The sequence below is a fragment of the Equus caballus genome, chromosome 9 (assembly GCF_041296265.1).
Source record: "Equus caballus isolate H_3958 breed thoroughbred chromosome 9, TB-T2T, whole genome shotgun sequence".
In the NCBI taxonomy this organism is placed as follows: Eukaryota; Metazoa; Chordata; class Mammalia; order Perissodactyla; family Equidae; genus Equus; species Equus caballus.
The window spans coordinates 25,479,491-25,503,657 of record NC_091692.1 but is presented as its reverse complement, the minus strand read 5'-3'; the positions used below and the strand labels follow the sequence as shown (position 1 = coordinate 25,503,657).

Below are 24,167 nucleotides of genomic sequence, written 5' to 3'. Positions count from 1 at the left end.
ATAGTAACTGTAGTGGCCAAGCCAATTTATTACACCAGTAAAGCATGCCCATCAGTAACCTGTATTGTGTCTACTGGCCGGCTTGGTGAGTGTGCCCCACCACCTGGTGGACAGAACTGATATAGCATCATCTTTCGCTTCAGTATTAGATGTTTCAGCGACATGAAATGACTGACCAGACTGGAGAATTTCCAGGGTGTATGTAGCCTCTACAGCAGAACACACTCTTGTTCTTTGAGCTGCCCTGCCAAATGGTCCAACTGCGCTATCAGAGTGTATTAGGAGTTCTGTTCTTTTAATGAATCATTCCAGAAAGGGGCCAGATCTAGATAAAACAACTAATCTTTACAAATTTTCTTGTAGAAATATAAGTTTATCTTTACTTTCTGGCCTAGGAAGTCCAAAATCATTGTGAAATAGAAGAGTGGTCCCAGCAGCTCGGCAGGAGAACCACAGCTGCCAATCACAGCATCTCTACACGCACCTCTGTGCCAGCTGGGAGAGGACCACAGCTGCCAATCACAGCATCTCTACATGCACCTCTGCACCAGCTGAGAGAGGACCACAGCTGCCAATCACAGCATCTCTACATGCACCTCTGTGCCAGCTGGGAGAGGACCACAGCTGCCAATCACAGCATCTCTACATGCACCTCTGCACCAGCTGGGAGAGGGCCACTTCACACTGTTTCTTTGGGAAAGATTCAGATCTAACTATTTTATTTGTAATTAAGGAAAAACAAGAAATATCAACATACGTGTACATATAAGCATAGATACAGAAATCACCCATTTTTTCTTAATCTTCGTGTATTTCACTGATCTCTTCTAGAAGTGCTTCTGAGTAGAAAGGAAGAAACCTCTAGTAACTCTTTACTGAAATCGGGAGGGGCAACACTGAGAGCAAGTGACCTCAAAAGGACTGAAAATAGATCAGAGGAGCTCAAACTCGGGTGAGTGTGAACGAGGATTACATAGAGAGCCTGTTAAACACACAGATGCTGGAGGGGGAGGTAATTTTGATCCTCACCAAAATATGAGAACACTGTAATTGCGAAGTCAAGTTCACAGAAAAGAGAGCTTAAAGATGAACACTCCACTCGAAAGGAGCTCTTGGACCAGCCCTGGGGGCCTGGGGGTTAAGTTTGGCACACTCCGTCTTGGCGGCCCAGGTTTAGTTGCTGGGTGCAGACATACACCACTCGTCTATCAGTGGCCATGCTGTGATGGGGGCTCACATACAAAACAGAGGAAGACTGGCAATCAACGTTAGCTCAGGGTGAATCTTCCTCAGAAAAAATTAATAAATAAAAAATAAAGGTCTCCAACTGACTCTTCAGTCTTTACTTACTGGGTACCCATTGAGAGGTTGAAAATACAGGTTTGTGTCAGTGATGCACACGTGTCCAGGATTCGTCACCAGAGGTGTCACCATTTCTGCTTTGCATTCCATGTGCAGCTTTTCAGAAACACTTTGGAATCTGAGAATATATTTTTCAGCAAAAGCAAGAAAAATCAGAAAGTCTATTTTCTGAGTTTAATTTTATCTAAAGGAGCTACAGTGTGACTTTGCATAACATTTTGTCTAAAATCTACATTTAATACAAGAAAAATGGTAATATAAATTGGTTGCTTAACTAAAACTGACATTCTTTTAAATGGCATAATGAAAACTGAATTTTTAAAAAACAGATGATGTTATGTATTATAGAAGGGAATACAGACAAGTAAATAATATGAAATAACCCTTTAGCTGCACTCTTATTCCTCTCAAAATGAACTGGCCTTGAAACTACCCTTACATTAACATAATTTTCTATTTTTGTGTCATTAAGACCTATTTTTATAGTCATATAAACCATTTTGGCATAGATAGCATTTATTTCAAATTTTATAAGGCTATAAGTACATAATCATAATTACTTGAACGTCAGTTCCAAAGTATATTCTTCTGTGGATTTACTACAGTAAAACTACTCAAAGATGATTTCTCCTCTACCCCCCAAATTATTTAGCTAGCCATAAAATGTTCATTTTCTTTTCCTTTACTAATTAAAAAAAATTTAGAGGGGAAACAACCAAATCATCAATATATTAAGGCAATTACTTAGTTATGTTACTGGGTTAAAAATAAATGTCCCCTATAAGTAATGGGACAAAAGCAGGGGCAGACTGCCACTTTCAGCTGGGATGTGAAGGAGACCTCATAGCTCTCACCCTAAAAACAAAAACAAACTAGATAAGGGACATAATCCTCATTAATTTTTAAAACCCATCAGAAAGCTGAAGATGCAAAGCAACCTAAATGAAGAGACCTACGGGTGAGTGGCAGGAGGAGGAGCAACCTATGATGGAAGGGGTCAGGGCTGCAGGATGAAGAGAGATCTTCAGAGAAGCACAAAGCCAGATCAGGACTGGAGAGCAGAGATGCAAAATGCTGTCAAGGGGGGTGGAAAGCACAGAGAACTCTCCTTCTGTTCAGAAAGCTGGTGGCTCAGCTGTAAGCACAAAGATATCTCCAGAATCCTTCAAGTACTCAGATCCCAAGCCTGTTGAAGAAAGTCTTGATCACGCCCTCAAAAGGGCTGGAGGCAGCGGTGACCTGAATTTAACTGTAGCTGCAACAAAGCCTTAACCCAGCTCAGTTACAGATTACATTGACAGAGCCCCCCAGTCCAGCAGCCTGACAGAAAAACAGGTGGACATGACACTTCTGGAGGTAAATATTATTTAGTTCAGTCCCTACAGTTCTTTTTAAAACAAACTACCCAACATACCATTAAAAACTACAAGAAACACAAAGAAGCAAGAAAATAGGACTCATGCTTATGAGAGAAAAGATTCAATAGAAGAAGACTCTGATGTTGGATCCATCAGAGGGAGAATTTAAGATAACTACAATAAATACGCTAAAAGACGGACAACATATGTGAAAAGTTTCATCAGAGAAACAGAAATTATAAACAAGAACCCAAAGGAAATTCTAGAAATGAAAATCTGGATAAGAGAAACAAGTTTAAAAATAGACTGGACACAGCAGAGAAAAAGTCCAGTAAAGCTGAAAACAGATGAGTAAGAAATGTCCTAACTGAAACAAAAGGAGAAAAAAATATATAGAACAGAGTATCTGAGATCTGAGGGAATATATAAAACATACTAACATAAGTGTAACTCGGGTTACAGGAGAAGAGATAGAAAATGATGCAGAAAAAATATTGAAAGAGAGAATGGTTGAGAACTGATGAAAAGAAGGTCTAAAATCAGTGATCTAAACTGTTTGTAGGAACTTAGAAAAAGAACAAGTTCAACCCAGAGTAAGCTGAAGGAAGGAAATCACAGGAGCGGAAATCAATTTTATGTAAAATGGAAAAACAGAGAAAAAAATCAATAAAGTAAAAAAATGGCTTTCTGAAAAGGTCAATGAAATTGGCAAACACCTGGTAAAACTGATAAAGAAAAAAAGAGAAAACACAAAGCATCAATATAAGGAATGAAAGCGGGACCATCACTACAGATCCTACTGACATTAAAAGGACATTAACAACTTCATACCAACAAATCTGACAACTTAGATTATAGAACTAGACAAATTTTTTGAAAAATATAACTTACCAAGACAGGCACAGGAAGAAACAGACAACCTAAATAGTCCTATGTCTAGCAAATAAATTGAATAAAAAAGAACACTTCAGGTCTACATGACTTCACTAATAAATTCCATTAAAAATTTAAGGAAGAAATACAATCCTACACAGACTCTTTCAGAAAACAGAAGATAAAGGAACATGTCCAAACTCATTTTATGAGGTTAATATAACACGGACAGGAAAATCTGACAAATACATTAAGGTTTATAGAGCAATATCCCCATGGATACAGATGCAAAAATCATTTACAAAATGCTAGCAAAGCAAGCAATACGTAGAAAAGGATAATACATCACAATCTAGCTCGATTTATCTTATGAATAAAAGGCTGGTTTAACATTGAAAAATCAATCAATATAATTCATAATATTAACAGAGTAAAGAAGAAAAAATATGATCATCTGAACAAATGCAGAAAAAGTATTTGACAACATTCTAAACCTATTATTGAAAATACTCTCAGCAAAGCAAGACTAAAAAGGAACTTCCTTATTTTGATAAAGGGCATCTACAAAACACCTACAGCTAGCATCATTCTTTGACAGCGAAATATTTTAATCCCTTTCTTTTACAAGAAAAGAGCAAGGCTAGGATGTCTGCTCTCACCACATCTATTAATTAAATGGGGCAATAAGGCAAGAAGTAGAAATAAAAGCCATAAGGATTTCTGTGGAACTGTCATTATTCACAGATTAAATGATTACATGTATAGAAAACTCCATGGATCTACAAAAAAACTGCTAGGACGAATGAGTGAATTTGGAAAAGTCACAGGATACAAGGTCAATGCGAAAAGAAAAAAAAGAACTGTACTACTTCTGTATACCAGTAAGAAATAACTGAAAAATAAAATTTCAATCACATCAAAAAAATCACAAATCTACAGATACCTCCAACAAAAGATGGCAGCACAGACATACTAAACACATAAGAACAGGGGAAACCGGGTGAGGCTTGGGAAAAGAACTCTTTCTACTATCCTTACATCTTTTCTTTAAATCTAAAATTAGTCCAAAATAAAGCATTTTAAAAGGACATTTTGGGGTACAAATGGGAAAAGTTGAATATGGAGCTATAAATTACATGACACTATAGAATTACTCCTACCCACCATAATAGTATGGAAGAATGTCAGAGAACATCCTTTTAACAGATATATGGTGAAGTAGTTCTGGGTGAAGTGTCATGATGTCTTGCATGTAATTTCAAATGGTTCAGAAAAAAATTATACTTACATATTTTATATATATAATACAAACATATATATATACACACATTATTTATACATATAACATATATACATACATACATACATTATATATACATGTATACAGACACACACAGACCAAGCAGGTGAGTAAGAGCATGAGCATGCAAGAACTAAAGTAAACTTGGCAAAACGTTAATGAATTAAGACCTAATGACTCATAGGCATGTGTTCATTATATTATTCTTTCAACTTGTGAGGATTTGAAAATTTCCAGAATGAACAGTAGGGAAAAAGAAATATAGCTATCCTTTATTCCTTCAATAAAAAAGTATTTCCTCAGAAATATGATGAAAGCTTATTTTAGCAAAAGTTTACCTTCTTCCTTTTAGAGGAAATATACAATATTATTTACACTGTAAAAATTTGTTCCCCAAATTCTTCAGCCTAACATTTTGGAGACCGGATAAATTAAAACTTTCATAGTGAGCCATTTTTTAAATTAATGTCATGCTGAAGCCCAGGATTGAAGTCTAAATCATTACTTAGAAAAATTATGCATTCTAAGTAGGTCAAAGAAACTAATTCTTCTTATTCCTTTTCCTTCCTAAGATGGAAGCTATTCTTCCCTCGGCAATCTATTTACCTAATATATTCTGCAAGTATAAAAATGGAAAGAAAATTAATACTCTACAGGTGGAACAGAAAAAGCAGCAAACAAACATAAACAGAGAAAACACAGTTTGGTCAGATGGCTTTACCGCCAAGTTCTTTCACACTTTAAAATGTAGTGTAAGGGTCAAAAATCTTACAAAGATAGAAATAAAACAGAATATTACAAACTAATCTCATTTATAAACATAAGCTTCTAGCCAAAGCCTAGCACTAATAATCCATAAAAGAATCCACTCAACCAATACTTTCAACTTTATCCTAAGCCAGAATGATTACAAATGCAAAAATCTAAAATAAAAATGATTTCTAGTGAATAGAGACTGCAATAATTCATACATAAGATTCTTTACACATTAAAGAATCTACATATAAAGTTAACGGAACTGATCACAGAGTTTAGCAGGACTGCTAAAAACAAAATGAATTGACAAAAATCTACTGCATTCTATATATCAACAATAAACTGAAAAGGAAAATTTTTAGGATATCATTTACCACACCATCAAAAATATGAAGGACTTGGAACAAATCTAGCACAAGAGAGGAAAGACCTTTATGAAGAAAATCACAAGGAAGACATTAAAGAAGACCCAAACAATAGAGAAAAGACTACAGATTCCCAGTAATCACAATCAAAGTCCCAGCAGGCTTTCTTTTATGGAAGCTGTCAAGCTGATTCTAAATTTACGGAGATGTGCATAGGGTCAAGAACAGTGAAGACATGAGTCAAAAAGGAAAATAAGGTGTGGGGCCCTGCACCACCAGATATCGAGAGTTACCATAAAGCAATGGTAATTAACATAGTGGTACTGGAAATGGAGATACAGACAAATAGCCTGAATCTACTCAATATGAGGCAAGCAACAAATGAGAGAACAGGTTAATATAAAAGCATAATTATTTGCAGAAAATATATACTTAGAAAAGGCAAGAAAATCAATGAAAAAAACCTTAGACCAGTAAGAATGTAGCCTCTTGGTCCGTGGAGGATACCTTAGGTGGTGACTATCAGAGCTTGAAGGGTCCGGAAAGACTTTCTAGAACAGCTGACAGCTAAGCTGAGATCAGAATAGGTAAGAGCTAGCCAGGCACAAAGACGCAGGAGGGTGGGTATTCTAAGCAGAGGGACTCTGTACAAGGGCTCAGAGGTAGGAGAGCCTGTGGCACACTCGGGAATGCATATGCGAAGAGCCAGAACACAGAATTCAAGAAGAGCAACCAGCAACCAGAAGTCGTAAACAGGGCTGGAACATAAGCGGTTTGTGTGCCATGTAAGGTTAGGATTTCACCCTGAAAGCAATGGCAAGTCTTGAAGAGTTTTAAATAGACAAGAGATATCACTAAATAAGTTCTTTAGAAAGAACATATTTTAAAAGTACATTAGGCACAGCGGAGAAAGAGGATTGGAGAAGCAAAGACTGGAGTCAGGTAAACAAGCTAAAAGCTGCTACAGTGTTCTGAGTGGAAGGTGATGGCGGCCCGAACTGAGCAACAACAGCGTGAAAAGACAGAAGCTGACAGACTAGAAAGATCTCAGGAGCATCAGCTGACAGGCCTTTCTGACTGACAGATGTCAGGACGGAGAAGACTCAAGGCAGGCCTTGACACTGCTCTTGCACTGAGGCGGGGCCATTCCGTAAAACAAGCAGGTTTGCGGTGAGGCAGTTTTGGACACACACGTCCTCATTGGCTGTGGACAGGCTGAATGAGGCATACAGATGAAGACGTTACAATCAGATGTCATAATCCAGAAAGAAAATCATTAAAACTCACCTGTTTTTGTCAAATGATGTCCTAGCCAAACGTGACTGCAAAATAGCTGTTATCTATTAAAACAGAACCGTTTACAAAGTATGAATATAAGTATTTATAAGGAAAATATAATCCAAGTTAATTCGAATAAAGACACAGATCTTTAGAAACTCTTACCATAGCAGTTTGGTCACCTAGCTTGTCAAGGCAGGATGCTCTGTGAAGCTACAATATTATAAATACACATGAATTTATTTTTTCTCTCAGATGATATGAAGATATTTCCTTAGAAGCAATGAAAAACAGCAATCATTCTGTTACTCAGTAACAGTTAAGATCACTTTTGATATATCTATGGCTTCTTCTTAATACACAGTTTTCAAATTCAACATAGTTAAGCAAATCTGCTTTACATTTATACAAGAGATTATGATTTCGGTAAGATGTATAAATACGAATTTTTTTCTAATTTCTGCCTAAGTTTGCTTTGAATTCTCTGCCCAGTAATGCCTGAGTAAGGCACTGGCTTACCTGGAGCAACGTCTCCACAACATCTTCCACTTTCCCTGAAACATCCAATTCAAAGACATATTCCATTTTGCCCTAACAAAAAGGGAAAGAAGTCAAATCACAGGAAGAAAAGAAGCATGTCAAACCATTTCACTTTAACAACATTTGCAAACGCCCTGCTCAATCGTGCATGTACGTGCCTGGCGTGTCCCCACTCACCCCACCCTGAATGAGAGCTCTAAGGAGCAGCGTCCATCGGATTTACTGCTACACTTATTTCCTCCCTTCTGCTAACTTTGGGCTTAGTTCGCTGTTCTTTTTCTAGTTCCTTGAGATGTATAGTTAGGTTTTTAAATCTGACACCTTTATTTTTGTTAGTTTAGGTGCATATCACTATAAACTTCCCTCTTAATACTGCTTTTGCTGCATCCTGAAAGTTTAGGTATGTTCTGTTTTCATTTGTCTAAAGATATTTTTAATTTCTCTTTTCATTTCTTCTTCGACCCATTAGTTGTTCAAGAGCGTCATTTAATTTCCACATACTTGTGAATTTTCCTTCTGTTGTGGATTTCCAGTTTTATTCCACTGTGGTCAGAAAAGATACTTGGTATGATTTCAATCTTCTTAAAGTTGTTAAGACTTGTTTTGTGATCTAACACGTGATCTATCCCAGAAAATGTTCCATGTGTACCTCAGAAGAATGTGTATTCTGCTGCTGTTGGGCAGAATGTTCTGTGTCTGTTAGGTCCATTTGGTCTATAGCGCTGTTCAAGTCCTCTGTTTTCTATTGATCTTCTGTCTGGATGTCCTATCCAATATTGAAAGTGGAGCACTGAAGTCTCCTACTTTCACTGTGTTGCTCCCGATTTCTCCCTTAAATTCTGTCAATGTTCGCTTCATATATTTAGATGCTCTGAGGTTGGGTGCACATATATCACAATGGTTGATTTTATGTGTCGCATGCTCCAATCTTCTCTCCCCCTCAGGGAGAGTGTGCTTTGCTGACTGGCCTCTGTCTGCTGTGCCACAGGCCCTCTGGAGGAGCAGCGCAATGCCAGCTCTTTCTTGTTCTCAGTGGTCCCCAGGCCTCCTGGTATGCCAGGTCCTGCCAGTGCTCCAAGGCAAGTGAGACAGAAGCCAGTCCCTCAGGCAGGCACCCCAAAAAGCCAGAACATTGGCTATATGGTCAGCCTTGTCTTTCCCTCACCAGGAGAAGCTGGGAGCTGGGAGTTTCCTCCCAATCATGTGGCACTGTGCTGAGAAGAGGGACTATGGTGAAAGGACGCTACAAATTTTCCTTCGAGTTTCAGTGCAGCAGATTTCACGCTAACCTGGGTGCAGGGGGCTCTTAATTGGTTTCTGGATTTCTCACAAAGGGAGAAAGGGGGTCCATGTATTGTTGAATCAGTGTCTCCGTGAGAGGAACCAGGGCTGGGGCCTCCCATTCCTCCATCTCGTATTGTCATGGTCGATGTCACTGTCCCCTCTTTCTTTAAATCTGAGAATCCTTTAGTGTTCTAATTCATACTGGAACAAAAGAACTTTTCTTTGCTTCAGACCACCTCGCTCGTTTCCTTTCACATAATTTTCCAACAGACCAAGAGCAGCTTTGTACTTCAAGTGGGTATCAGGAGAGCCTTTAGAGGCAGAGCACTCCAGGCATGGTCTCAACTTGGGGGGTGTCCCACTCCCCCCACAGGGTTTTTGTCAATGTGTGGAATTGCCTGACAGCAACAGGGAACAGTGTAGTAGAGGCTGTAATATAGTGAGTGGGAACAGGCTGTAATACAAGGCACAGCCCACACAGTCAAGAACGATGCTTCCCAAAATGCCAACAGCACCACCTGAGAGTAATTACATCTCAGTATTTATAGTTCCTGACTAACCCACACATGTACTCATTTCTCGTACATAAAATCCAAAGGCCACTGCATGCAGTCTGCGTCTTCCACAACTGCTGGCGAGAAACTGCAGGCTGGCCTGCGACTGGGACCGAGATTCAGCCTGCGGGACTGTGTCTGTTCAGAGAGGGTGGCTCTTCCTAATTCGCAGAAGTGTCATCATAAGGAGCACTGGCCCTGTCTCCAGGTCCTGTAAATACTCTTTTGGTAGAGTTAGCCCTTTATTATACACTAAGCTGAAGCATCAAGAACCAAATAAAGCACAGAATGGTTAAACGTAATGTCTAAGCTTACTTGACAAGTCCTGGAAAACCAGATATTGTATTCAAGCTTCTACCCAATTAAGAGAATTTGTAAATTACTATTGAGCTCTCAAATAATTGCATTTTATAACCTATAAAAATTTCTCAAATATTTTTCAAAATAAATTCTCAGCAAAATCCAGTAAATAACCTTATAAATGATGCATATTCTGATTTCAATTTCTACTCTAATAATTTAAGTTTTTCTTCCCTATTAGACACATTTATTTTTAAGTCAAAAAGTTAAGTGAAATTTCTTGGACTAAAGTCTGTGGCTCCCTTGGTAATTTTGTTATAACTGCTAGGTAACAAACTTTTAAATATCCATTATTATTATATTTGATTAAAGATGTAGAGTCACAAAATCTCATTGCTCATAATTACTATACAAATTGCTGAGAATAAATGAAAAGCTTTACTCACCCTTTCTATTTTATATGGTGCAACAATGTTGTGTTCTTTAATGAAATATACCTGAGAAAGATAAATCAATACTTGTAAAATAATTAAAAGTTTTCATAGTAATGAGTTACTATAAATTAGAACACTATGAATCTGGAATTTAAAACATGGTTACATAATCTCTATTTCCAAACAGCACTTGCATTAATATTGGTATGGCTTTAAAGTTCTGATGGTAAAATAACAAGTATTAAATTAAAAAGACATTCATCAAGCCAACAAGGTAGCAAAATTACTGGATAAATAAAATATCTAAGCTGTTTGATGAATGTCATCACTTGTACCACATAACCAAGTAGACAGGTGAAGGAAGCTAATTTCAGTGCTGATTCTCTAAGAAATGGGTAAAACAAAGTCACTGTGATGAAATACATTCATTAACATAAAGAAAGTTCTCTTCTCCAGAGGTGATCTGGCACATGGTGTTTCCACAGGCACTGGGCCACCTGTCCTCACACTGTGTATCAGTAACTATGTCAAACAAGCAGCATCATCCGCCAGAGCCATCAACCTCCTCACACCTGCACCCTCACGCCTGCCTTCCTCCTGTTATGACGGAGGGTCTGCCTAGGCTCTCAAAACCAGTCACTCTACCAGGCCACAGAATGTGGACCTCCCTCTCCCACCAGCGAGTCAAAAACTTTGCTCCTACGGTTATACGCTACACTTCCTCCCACTCGAAACAAACCATAGATAAAAACCCTCTCTTGGTCTCACATCCTCTCTTTGACATTTGCCTGTTCCTTTTTGTCGCAAACTCTCCGCGAGAGCTGACTGTACTTTCTCTTGGGCCCACAAGAGGTTTTTATCCACACCATGTTATGGAAACCACTCCTGAGAAGGTCATAAAAGATGCACAAGACCTCCAGGTCACCAAATGCAAGAGTCAATTCTCAGGACTTCCTTGATTCTGTTTCTCAGAGCATGTGACGGAGCCGATGGTTCTTCCTGAAGCACTTTTCTACTTGGCTTCCCAGCCACCTGCTCCTGGTTCTACCCACCCTCACCAGAGGCTCCTTCTGTCTTCCTCCAGACCACACTCTCTTCTCAACCAGACCTCTCTGTCCACACTCAGTCCCTGGGAAACCTCATCCAGCCCTGGGGCTTAAAAAAGTATCTGGAAATGGCCAACCCCCCAGTTTACCTTTCTAGCCTTAACACCCACCTCTGAAACCCAAACGAATGCTTCCAAATGCCTGCTGGACTTCTCTGGACTTCTCCTCTCGGAGGTCACATTCTGAACAAAGCCTGCTCCTCTCCAGGCTTCTTTACCACAATAAAGGGCACTACTATCCACCTCATTGGAGTTATTCCTGACTCTTTTCCTTTATACCTTGTAACTAATCCATCAGCACATCTGTTAGGTTTTTCTTCAGAATATATTCAAACACTGACCACCTCTCACCCTTCAATTGCTACCATCCTGGTCTAAAATATCTGGGTTCTGAACACCCCTCCAGGCTCTCCTTGCTCCCACGCTTGCCCCCCTGGAGCATACTCTCTATGCAGCCTCCAGAGAGATTTACAAATACACACAAATCAGATCATGCTCCTTCTCTTTCAGCTCTCCAATGATTTTTCTCTTTTGTGCTTTATTCTAACTCTTTACCGTGGCGTGCAAGGCCCTCGATGGCACAGTCCCTGCCACTGCTCCAACTTCCCTTCCAGCACTCCGCTTGACCGCTATGGCCCAGCACACTCACCCTCACTGCACCTTTCACCAGCCAGGGACCTTCGTGTCTCAGGGCTCTCCCCTGCCACTCTCTGCACCTGGAACACCACTGCTCATGATAATCGCGTGGCTCACTCCCTCATGCCTTCTGAGTAGAATGCCTTCAAGAGGTACCTTCTCAGCGAGGCATCCCTGACCATTCCACCTAAAGTAGCACAAGTATTCCTTATCATTTTCTATCCTTTTGTCCTGTTCTCATTTTCTTCACGGCATTTATCACTAAATGACATTATAGAAGATATTTGCTTATTGTCTGTTGTACCCATTGAAAGGTAGAGCTCATGGGGGGAGGGGCTTCAGATATTTTGTTCTTCCCTATATCTCCAAAGCCATGAATGTAAAACTTATCGAATACGTGAATTAAAACTATTATTTATACACACACAAACACACACACACAATGCCTGCCTTAGTCTACCAGCAAATGAAAATTTGGAAGCAAAGCTCTCTAAAGCCTAAAGAACCATAGCATATTTCTGAAACATTGTGACCTAGTAAGTAGTCAAAAACCACAAAAGTTGCATTTTTTGTAACCCAGGAAGCTTAAAAGAACACTTGAAAGACTAGCTCGTGTCTAGTTGCCCCTTGGTGTTAAGCCGGTTTTGAGTCTGACACGAGACCTCTCTACAAACTATTAAAAGTAGGTGGAGGGATTTGGAGGCTTTATTTCTAAGCCCAAAGTTATTAAAACTTCACTAAAATGTATATTGTTATAATGGAAACCATACTTCCAACTGAAAAAGTACCTCTTCCTTTCAGGAAATGAACTTTCTAGAATAAGGTCATGATGTAGAATGATACTACAGAAATAATAAGAGCACAAGTGTAGATGAGAATTATTAATAATGGTGTCCCCTCCTGAAACTAATAGATGGCTATAACTGTTTTCATATATGCCAGTTACAACAATATGAAATCAAAGATAGCCTGGGAAATGTTTTCTTCCTTAAAATTAATTGAATCATGGAAGGCAGACCTAGAAAATCACCTAATCTGATATCTCACAGCTTTCATAAAATAATTTTCTATATACATTAAAAATTGTTCCATGAACAATGGGCTAAGTAATCCAAGAACCACTGGGAGCGCTCTCTGTGCCTAACTGTCCCCCTCCTCGAGACTCTCAAGGCACTCTCCTATGTTAAGGTTTTGAGTCAAGTCCTGAAGTAAAGAAATCTGTGTATCTTTGTTTCCCACAGCTTCTCCTACACTTAGTTGATCATAGAAAGATTTTTCTTTGAACCCTTCAAGGGTTCTGTGGATAGCTGAGGCCACAATGATCTCAACCTCTTCCATTTAAAGACAAAGAAGGTGAAGTCCAGAGCCAAAAGAACATGGTAGATGATCTCTACTCCTTCTTCATTTAAAATTTTTTTAAAAGTCTATTGACAAATTAAGTATACGACAGGAGAAAGACTAAATTTTAATTTATCTCCGTAGTGCCAGTATAAGCACAGTACTGGGTGCATAAATGAGTACCAAATAACATTAGAACGAATAAAAGGTCGTGACCCCAAGCATCACAATTATATAAGACTACACATCCTGAGTCATTGCCCTGGGTGTCATCAGGAGTCAACCTGAGATCCATTTCAGCAGCGTGCTGCTGGGCCCCCACCTTCTAAATGGCGAGGAGGCCACAGGAGGAACGGCTGTCCCCTCCACCCTCACACACTGTCGGGACTCCCGAGGACGAAGCCACAGGCCTGTAGCTATCACACACTTGATCAACGTTAAGGATGTCATTAGGGACTACATCTTTAACAAAATATATTTCTCAATGGTTAAATTTTAATAGCATTTAAGCATCTACTCTAATGGTCTTCATTTGAGATTTCTACAGACAAATAATTCCATTGTGCTAATATATATATAATATATATGTACATATCTTAGTGCTAATATATATCTGTATACATAAATGTTCACTCAGGTTAGGAAAAAATATTTATTATGTGCTTCTTACCTGACTGAAAATGAGTGAAATCCCCCCAGATTTTGCCCTAAAATGCAGATAAAAGTCATTAAGTATATAAATATAATTTTTTGGTAGAAGTAAAATCAAACAATTAGTGACAATGACATACATTGCAAAGTGTCTATTGGCTCCATTTTCTCCATGTTTTCCTATTTTTATACAATCTCTCAAAGGAATCTGGATAAAATTGAGAAAGAAATATTATAAAGATGAGCAAAGGTAAAATATACACAAAAAGTCGGAATGTCTCATTACCAAGGTAGAATGTGTTTACCTTAATGATGGGCTGAGATATTGCATCTGGTTCAAAAATCACTGACTTTGAACATATTTTTAAGGAGCCTCTGATTTTCCTAGGGATCAAAACACAAAGGATTATTATTAATGAACATAAGAAAGTCACAAAAGAATTGTAACACATTTTAACTAGAAAGTAGATGACTAAAGCACCAATTCATAAAAGATCAACTACATAATTAAAGAGAATGGTATGACAGGCTGGAAAATAGAACAAAATCATTTTCCTCATCCCCACCTCCCTAACGCTTAAAGAACTGCATATACTGTAATGTGGTTTCATTTCTGGAGCACCATCCCCCGCATTTTATTTTATTTATTTTATTGGTCTTCACGTCTACTCTGAAAGGGAACAGTTTTCTAATCCTTAAGAAACACTGATTCTATCCTGTCTCCAGTAAACTCTTTTGACTTTTAATTCCCTATATCTAAAACAACTATTGAGGAAGCAATATTAAATATCTAAAATTGATTAGGTAAGGGATTTTTTTTCTTACTTATAATCATGGCAAAATAACAGTTTGAATTCAGCACATAAAGTGCCTTTTTTTTCTTTTTGAACACAAGTTTTATTTTTCATATTTCAAGTTGTTTCTTTAGGAATGCCCAAACACATTTTTCAACATATTTGCTAACCACCTGTATTGGCTCTCAAGGACTATGTGTATTATTTACATATTTATTTCTCTTTTCTATCCTACTGCTTTGTATAAATATTAATCATTTGACTTCATTTCTGCGACATTTTTTCACAGCTTTTGAGTAATTTTTAATACTGATTAGTTTTTATGTATGCAGAAAATTTTCATTTTAATATGTAAAATCTACACACCTCCTACTTTGTGATTGCTACTCTTTTGTTTAAAAATTTTAAGAGGTGCCAGCCAGTGGCACAGTGGTTAAGTTTGCACGTTCCACTTTGGCGGCCCGGGGTTCACCAGTTCGGATCCCGGGTATGGACACGGCACTGCTTGGTAAGCCATGCTGTGGTAGGCGTCCCACATATAAACTAGAGGAAGATGGACACAGATGTTAGCTCAGGGCCAGTCTTCCTCAGCAAAAAGAGGAGGATTGGCAGCAGATGTTAGCTCAGGGCTAATCTTCCTCAAAAAAAAAAAAAAATTTAGATTCAATGACAGAAAAAATTATTTGAGCACAAAGCTTATTTATAAACATTAAGACAGGAGCCTGCAGAGGTTTTCCCTCTCTGGTACCATGTTGAAGGAGAAGGGAAGATGACACCTGAGACTGGCCTGAGGGCCTTTACAGTCACAGCAACCAGGCAAGAGAGAGTGATGGTGATACTTGAAAGGCTTGGTAGAAAACAGTTACCACCTAGGCTGTTGGCTTTGGTTGGATAAGGAGTGGCAGAGCCCTGGCATTCCACCGGCACATAAAATGCTTTCAAGAGCGATCCGAAGGTCTGCAGGAATTCAGGAAAAATTTTGTCCCGTGAAAATAAGCAATTTTAAAGACTCTCTGCCTACGATTATAACATCACATAAGTCAGTTATAGACTTCACCATTTTCCTCCTTTCTTGGGACATTTACACGGCTTCAACACGTTTTGGAAAGAAACCTGCCTGAGCACTTCAGAGGCAGTTGCTAGTTTGGGTCAATATGTACCACTTGCCTGAAGCTAATAAAAAAATCTATATACTTTATTTTCTTTTAATGATTGGATAACTTTTATCGATTGGATAACTTCTATCAATCAAACCAAGGCAATAACTTATTATGTAAGCAGAACACAGGTCAAGAGATGCTGGAGAATTACCTTATAAAAAAATCACTTTAAGATTAGTTTCCAAGAGTACATTTTGTCTCCAAGTAGAACTTCAAGGATCTTAGGTTCTTTAAAATCACTTGTATGACATTTGGATTTTTCCTCTAGCCATCCCTTGGTGTCCTAGTGAACTCTTCTTACTTTGCCCACCCAGCGTTCTCCCAACTGAAGCAATTATTTCACTTACAGCTAGAAAGAAGCCCCCTGCTCTGCTTGCTTCTGGGCCCCTGCCCCTTCTCCCACTCCACGAGTCATTTCTTCCTCTGCCAAAGAAATCTCATCTCCTTCCCCGCTTACAAATCTGCCAACGGCTTCCTAGCCTACAGGAGAAAGTCTACACAAAATCTGAGCCAGGCCTACCTCTCCACCTCAGTGTCAATACTTGTCTTATACGAATCCCATGGTCTTGCCAATTTGCACCTCTAGTTTTGCACATGCTATTCATTCTATCTGTAAACCTCCTGCCCCTATTCCTTGTCTGGAAAAATCCCAATCATCTTTCAAGACCTAGTTCAAATACCTCTTCCCTGAACAATTCACCCTACTCCACCCCAATACAATAATGTGCTCTTAATCATGGGGCGGGCAGGAGGGGGAGAGTGGGCTTTAGCTCACATGAACCTTTTTTTGTGGATTAACTGTGGTCAAATAAAACACAAAATAGTGGTTCATACTGGCATTTACAATTCAAATGTTAGATTCAGGGATTTTAATTTAACTTCTTGAACTTACATCTTATCTCTATACAGTTTAAATAATCCATTAATTGGAAACTAATGTGTCTAAAAGAAATATCACACTGAGAATAGAGTCTTGCAGTCTGAGAACGCCCCCTTCCTCCCGCCATCACCAGAGCAATACTCCCTGGTCCTTTGTGGGCAGGAAACATCACGTTAACTTCCTATCTTCAGTGCCCAGTACACATGTACAGAAGGGATGAGAAGGCTCATCACACTGAAGGTCAAGATTTAGTCTGCAATTCTTCTTCCTCAAAGCACTTTTTGAATTGTTGATTGTATATCATTTTTTTCCACGCCATTAACTGCATTTACTTTCCTAACATCCAAAATTACCTAATAATAACTTAAGAAAAGTACTTTTATGGAAATTTCTAAACATATACTAATAGAATCAAAGACTCTCAAGCATCAAACACCTAGCTTCTGCAATTGTTAACACGTGGTCATTCCTGTTTGGTGTATAACCCCTCCAGAACCCTGTTGAATTACAGAGAAATTAGACATTATACGCTTCATCCATAAATACTGTATCATGAGTCTCTACAGAGGCTCCTAATAAATGGCCTATCATTATCACACCAAAAAATTAATAATCCCTTAATGCCATGAAGTATACAGCCAGTGTTTAAATTTTTCTATTTCAAAAATGTGTTTTTATAGTTGGTTTGTTCAAATCAAAACCCAAACAAAGTCCACACAGGCATGCCTCATTTTATCGTGCTTCGCTTTATTGTGCTTCACAGATTACCGCATTGTTTACAAGACCCTCCACTGGCAACAAGATTACGACTCACTGAAGGCTCAGGTGATGGTTAACATTTTTTGGTAAGAAAGTACTTTTGAATTAATGTATGTACATTGTTTTTTTAGACATAATGTTATTGCACACTTAACAGACCACAGTATAGTGTAAACATAACTTTTATATGCACTGGGAAACTAAAAACTTCACATGACTCACTTTATTGTGATATTCACTTTACTGTGGTCATCTGGAATGGAACCTGCCATATCTGTGAGGTATGCCTGTATTATGTTTAGTTGATACATCTCTTATCTCTCTTAATCTAAAACAATTTTCATTTTCCCATGTTATGAATTTTGCTGAATGCACCTCTGTGGTTTTTCTCTATCCCATTTCCTTTAAAGAATCAGTAAGGTTAAAAGACTTGACCAGATTCTGGTTTGATCTTCCTACAAGAATACTTCAGAGGCAGTGCACAGGTACTCCCTTTGTACAAGGAGACTCCAGTGGGTTCAGGTGATGTCTATCTTGATACATCCATTACAACATTTCTCAGCACCTTTTCACCTGCTGGTTTTAGGAGCCATCGAAGATTCTGTCCAGATCAGGGTTTGGCAAACCTTTTCTATAAAGAGCCAGACAGTAAATATTTTTGACTTTGCAGGCCATATGGTCTGTCACAACTATTCAACTCTGCCCCTGTAGGAAGAAAACAACCACACACTATATATAAACAAATGGGTGTGGCTGTGTTCCAATGAAACTGTATTTACAAAAATAGTGGCAGGCCAGATTTGACCTGATGGCTACGGTTTGCTGGACCCCTCCTCCGCCATGCAGATCCATTATTCACTAGGGATTGAAATTTTTATCATTCCTTCTGTGTTTATTATCTAGATTTCGTCAACATAGAACAACTTTACTTACGTATGATTTGGTTACCCCGAAGTACAATTATACAAGGAAAGCAGGAAAAATGCTTGATTCTTTACCTTTATTTATCAAGTTTCAGTAAAATGAGTTGGCGTCCTAGTATCCTTCAAAGATAACTGATATATACATATATTATGAACTCATAGATTTTAACAAATCTGATACACTTCAATCAAATCCAGTCATTATTCTTTTTTGATGCTCAATTTGTCCCATTTTTTGCCCAACTCTTCAAGTTGGCCCTTGTGTCCTGTTAATTCGATATACATTAGTTTTTAACACTTTCCTTTCTCGTCAGTACGACAAGATGTTCCAGGCTCATCTCACACATTTCCTGCCCTAGACTTAGACTCAGCCAGTTCTTCAAAGACGCCTCATTCCTTTTAGTGGAAAGTGACAATCGGAGACCTTAATCTCAGTACTCACTGCTACTGAGTTGTTTCTAGGCCTTTTCAGAGGGTAGAGCTAGAAAATACTTTCTTTTAAAAGAAAAGCATATGAAACCATATAAGCATTTCCAATTCAAATGTAAGATTACAAGGCATTTACTCAGCTCCTTTAATATTAGATATGTATCTTTTACACCGAAAATCTTGGTCTTGGCATTAACATATTATTCATTTGCTTTATCTAATTATATAAATCTATGTGCATGTGTGCATAAAACAGTTTCAAAATAATAATACCAAAATTATTAACAATAATATTACTACTAAAACAGTTTACAACCTTTTTTGCAATTCTTTTTCAACTTAGGCTATATCTCACCAGAGACACAATCAAATTACTAGAGTCATGAAGTTGACTAAAATAATCCTTTCTGTGGTTAACCCTCCAACTTTATATATGCTTAAATTCATTTGTTTCATTTCCTTTTTGATGTTTAGGATTTACTGTTTCTCTTGAAATTTTACTCTATATCAAAACATATATATAAAATATTTCTATGATTCCAAAATCAAGTAAAAAAGGTACATTCGGAGAAGCCTAGTTGTCATCTCTATATTATCCCCCTGATCCTTCCCTCTTCTGTGTAGATAAGCACTTCCATTACATTTTAGTTTATGCTTTTTAAAATATATAATTTAAAAATTTTTTATTTTAAAAACTATAACAAAAAAACTACCCCCCTTTCTTATATGAAAGATGGCATACAATACACAGTATTCTGCAGCTTGCTTTTTGCACTTAATATATGCTAGCAATCACTCCACAGCAATATACAGAACTTCTTCATTCCTTTATTACAGCTGCATAGTACTCCACTATGTGGACATTTCATGGTTTACTCAATCGGTCCCCTATTGGATTGTTTCCAATATTTTGCTATTACAATTGGTGAGCTAATAAATAACATTGTACATACATCCATTTATATATTTCTAGTGTAATTTTGAGATAGTTTTCTGGGAGTAGCATTGCTAGATCAATAGGCGAATGCACATGCAATCTTCCTAAATATCACCAAATTCACTTCCATGGGGTTACACCATTTCACCCTAATAATAATTTTAAAATTACAAAAACAGGTTTCAGTTTACTGGCTTATATTTGTGTTTTAATAATAAACAAATGTATTTAATTTTAAGCAAGACATTGATATAGGACAGAGGAGAAAAAAAAAGTATGGAATTAGGGAAAAGAATGTGAACAAAATTTCAGAAGTAAGAAAGCAAGGTGCTACTTTCAAGGAACAGTAATTGTCTAATTTGATTGAATGCTAAGGAAACAGCCACGTCCTAAGCCACCAAACAGAAATTGAAGCGATTTTTACTTTAGCTTCTATTTAGCCAAATACTACATTGTTTTGATTCTTTCAGGATAAAACCTGAAGAACATTCAAAATTAACACATTTATCTAATATCAAAGCATGTGCTAAGTTGTGGCCTATTGCTGTTAAGGGACGTCCTCAAAGGAAATCACCAGCACATACATTTCTGCTGGAAGAACTTTCATCTTAGTTAATTCCAAGTTGGCATTTTAAACAAAATACTTCATTACACACTTTTGTACATAGCTTTCAAAAGGTATAACCAAAGAAACAGAATCTGTTCTTATAGCAATAAGTAGTAGTTATTAAAATACAGAGAAACGGATTTTGCTTCTAGTTCAAATTGAATTATTCATTTTGAAAGTACTGATTTTTTTTTTTTTTAAAGATTTTATTTTTTCCTTTTTCTCCCCAAAGCCCCCCGGTACATAGTTGTGTATTCTTCGTTGTGGGTTCTTCTAGTTGTGGCATGTGGGATGCTGCCTCAGCATGGTCTGATGAGCAGTGCCATGTCCGCGCCCAGGATTCGAACTAACGAAACACCGGGCCGCCTGCAGCGGAGCGCGCGAACTTAACCACTTGGCCACGGGGCCAGCCCCCTGAAAGTACTGATTTTTATACCACTCTCGCATTTTCTGATCATTACTTTATAACACCATAACCCGAATAACTGAGAGTATAAGTACAAGGGGACGCAAGAAAAAAATGATGGAAGGAATTAGAATTCTGTCCAGTTGACTGAAGATACACACAACCGTAGAGGAATTAGCACACACTGCTTCTTAGCTTGGGAAAATATCTGAAGTGATGACAGCAACTTATAAATCCCCCTCTTCTCATTACTTTCCCAATACAAAAGAAGGAGAAACAATCTATATGACCATACATTTAATTTTAAAAATATCAGACAATAGAAACGTTTATTAGTCCGTAGAGATCCAAAAACCTTCCTTACCTTTCATTCTGACTGCCCTTGTGCTGAATGTGATTAGCAGTGTGCTGTTCAAAGTAGTACTCCTCCAAGTTAAGCAGGAGCAAGGAAAATCTAAATTTGGGGGAGAAAAAAAAAAAAACAGCAACAAAACCTCATGTTTATTTCCTAAAAACCATAAGACAGCAGAATATTTAAAGCATCTGTCCCCAAAGTGCTTTTCCATTCATTAATTCAACAAGTACTTATGAAGTGTATGTTATATGCCAGGCACTCCTCTCTATCCAGTGGGGAGGAGGCAACAGACAGATCTGCCAGCTATGCCAAAATGAAAATAAGTAAGTAAAATCGTTTACCAGGTGGATTTATTATTCCTTTACAGAAACCCCAAATTTCATGAAAAAAAACTTATTCTTGCCAGAACAAAGCTTGGAGCTTTCCTATCTATGGAGTTTTCATCCTTTGTTTCCTCCGATTGACACATGAGGCTTCCTCAACCCCCGTTCCTCGCCGCACCCTCCGCTTCAGAGTCATGTCTTATGGTTAGTTAAGTGTATCTTGCTACTCCCACAAGACCATACACTTCTGACAGGCAGATCTTTGGATGTTCCCCTGCAACAGCCAAACTAATGCTTTGTACACACTGGGTGCCATTAAATAAGTATACCGAACTGAATGAGATTGAAAGCTAGTGCTTTTTAAAGTTTTAAGTGCTTTAAACTTTTAAAAACAAAATAAGGTAATAAGGAAAAGTATCAATTTACTTATGTGGCCACAGAAACAAATTTATGGCAAAGACCTGAGAACAAGTGTTTTGTTTGTTTCAGAGTAAGAACGGGAAACGTCAGCAGCATCTAGAGTTAGAGCAAAAGTCTTCATGAAGTGTGAGACTTGAGATGGGTCTTGAAATTCTGATGTGTTGGAGAAAGATATTTAGATTAAATGTGGCAGATTAAACAGATTTGTTTATTTCTTGTCCCTCTGGAAACACCACTAAAATGTGAACACAAATATTTTTTAAATGGTAAAATCCACAGACCAAAGAAAAGCGGAGAGGCATAAAGCAGGGGAGAGATATCAACAGACATGTGAGAAAAGGAAAGCAGATGGAGGAAGCAGCAATGATCAGAAACCAGAACAGCAGATGCCTCCAGAAGGTACCAATCAGGGGAAAACCAACTCAAGTCACAGGACTTCCCAAAAGTTCTGCAATTGCAGTTATCAGGTAGCAAGAAGGCAGGGCTGAAGCACGGGAGGACGGATGAAAGTCTGAGGAGATCAGTGGCCCAGATTCCTCCCCCAATGGTTGTCCCTACCTCACTCTGGCACGTGGTCTTTCTACACAAAACTGAACAAGAGGCTCAAACTAGACATCAAGCACGGCAGAGAGCAGGGCTGTGGCATGAAAAGAGGGTGATTCGGCAAAAAGCAGGAGATTTACACCACCCCAAGCAGCAGTCTGAGGGTTACTTCTGGAATAAACTAAACAGCTCTCTGGGTACCAGTATTTGAAAGAGCCCGGTCTCTACCACGTCATCCCACAGTGAAGCCCCACACAAAAGGCCTGCCCACAGTGACACGGAATTACACGCTTCACGCTTCAATGTGAATGGACAACAAGAACACCAGCCTCTAACATGAAAGAACTGGAAAAGCAGAAGAACACAACTTGAAGGACTGGAGACAGGCAGAGAACAGAAGCAAAGGTCAAGAGACTATAATTAATATCCTTGCAAAGAAGAAATTATATCCACGGAACAAGAAGATATTGCTCATTTAAAAACATCTGAGCCAAAAGAAAAATAACTCGTAAATTAAAAATAGTGACAGCAGGAACCAGCTTTACCAGCCTAATAGGTAACTTTTATTGGCCTGTTCTACATTTTCAAAAGCCATAAACAAGAATTAATCACAGGCTAAAGTTTAAGAGCTCAATGTAAAATGCTATTAATACTTACTCTGAATTTCAATACAAGTACAAGAGTTAAGATTACTAGGATCAGTCCTTTGATGATCAGATAATTTCCAGGAAGGTACAAAGCAGAGAGATTCTTACTAATCATCTTGCCCCTTATTGTTAGCTTGTATTTTAATGACTGGAAACCCTTTGCTTGGGCTGGAGTTATGCAACCCTACCTTCTCCCTCTTGATCCCCTCACTCCTCCTTTTACAGAGAGGGTAAAATGAAATAAGTATTCTTCAGGAAAACAATGCCATAACTTTTCTGCTATGAAGCAAAAGTAGTCTTCGTAGACAATCAGCTCTTCCATATGATTACTAAAACATAATCCTATCCTTAATATTGTTAAAATGTCCATAGTGCCAAAAGCAATCTATAGATTCAATGCAATCCCTACCAAAATCTCAATGGCATTTATTGTAGAAATAGAAAAAGAATCCTAAAATTCATAGGGAATGGAATAGCCAACATAATCGAGAAAGAAAAACAAAGCTAGAAGCCTCACACTTCCTGATTTCAAAACATATTACCAACTACAACAATCAAAACAGTGTGATACTGGCATAAAGACAGACATAGACCAACAAAACGGAATAGAGAGCTCAGAAATAAACACTCCCGTATATGGTCAAATGATCTTCAACAAGGGTTCTAAGGCCATACAGTCAGGAAGGGACAGTCTCTTCAACAAACGGTGTTGGGAAAACTGGATATCCACATGCAAAAGAATGAAGTTGGACCCTTACTTTACACTATATACAACAATTAACCCAAAATGGATTAAAGACAAATGTAAGGCCTGAAGCTATAAAGCTCATAGAAGAAAATATAGGGGGAA

The 24,167-nt window shown here is 38.1% G+C and overlaps 1 protein-coding gene across 2 annotated transcripts in view; it reads right to left on the bottom strand.

The window, feature by feature from the left end:
- NSMAF (neutral sphingomyelinase activation associated factor) overlaps positions 1–24,167 on the bottom strand; it is a 58,915-nt gene that overhangs the window by 21,779 nt on the left and 12,969 nt on the right. The window contains 10 exon segments of one of the 2 annotated variants that reach the window (NM_001301319.2): positions 1,351–1,480; positions 7,302–7,354; positions 7,458–7,505; positions 7,812–7,883; positions 10,417–10,467; positions 14,154–14,190; positions 14,275–14,342; positions 14,440–14,518; positions 21,394–21,510; positions 21,512–21,528. In NM_001301319.2, the coding sequence (NP_001288248.1) occupies positions 1,351–1,480; positions 7,302–7,354; positions 7,458–7,505; positions 7,812–7,883; positions 10,417–10,467; positions 14,154–14,190; positions 14,275–14,342; positions 14,440–14,518; positions 21,394–21,510; positions 21,512–21,528 (672 nt within the window). 2 annotated transcript variants of the gene reach the window in all.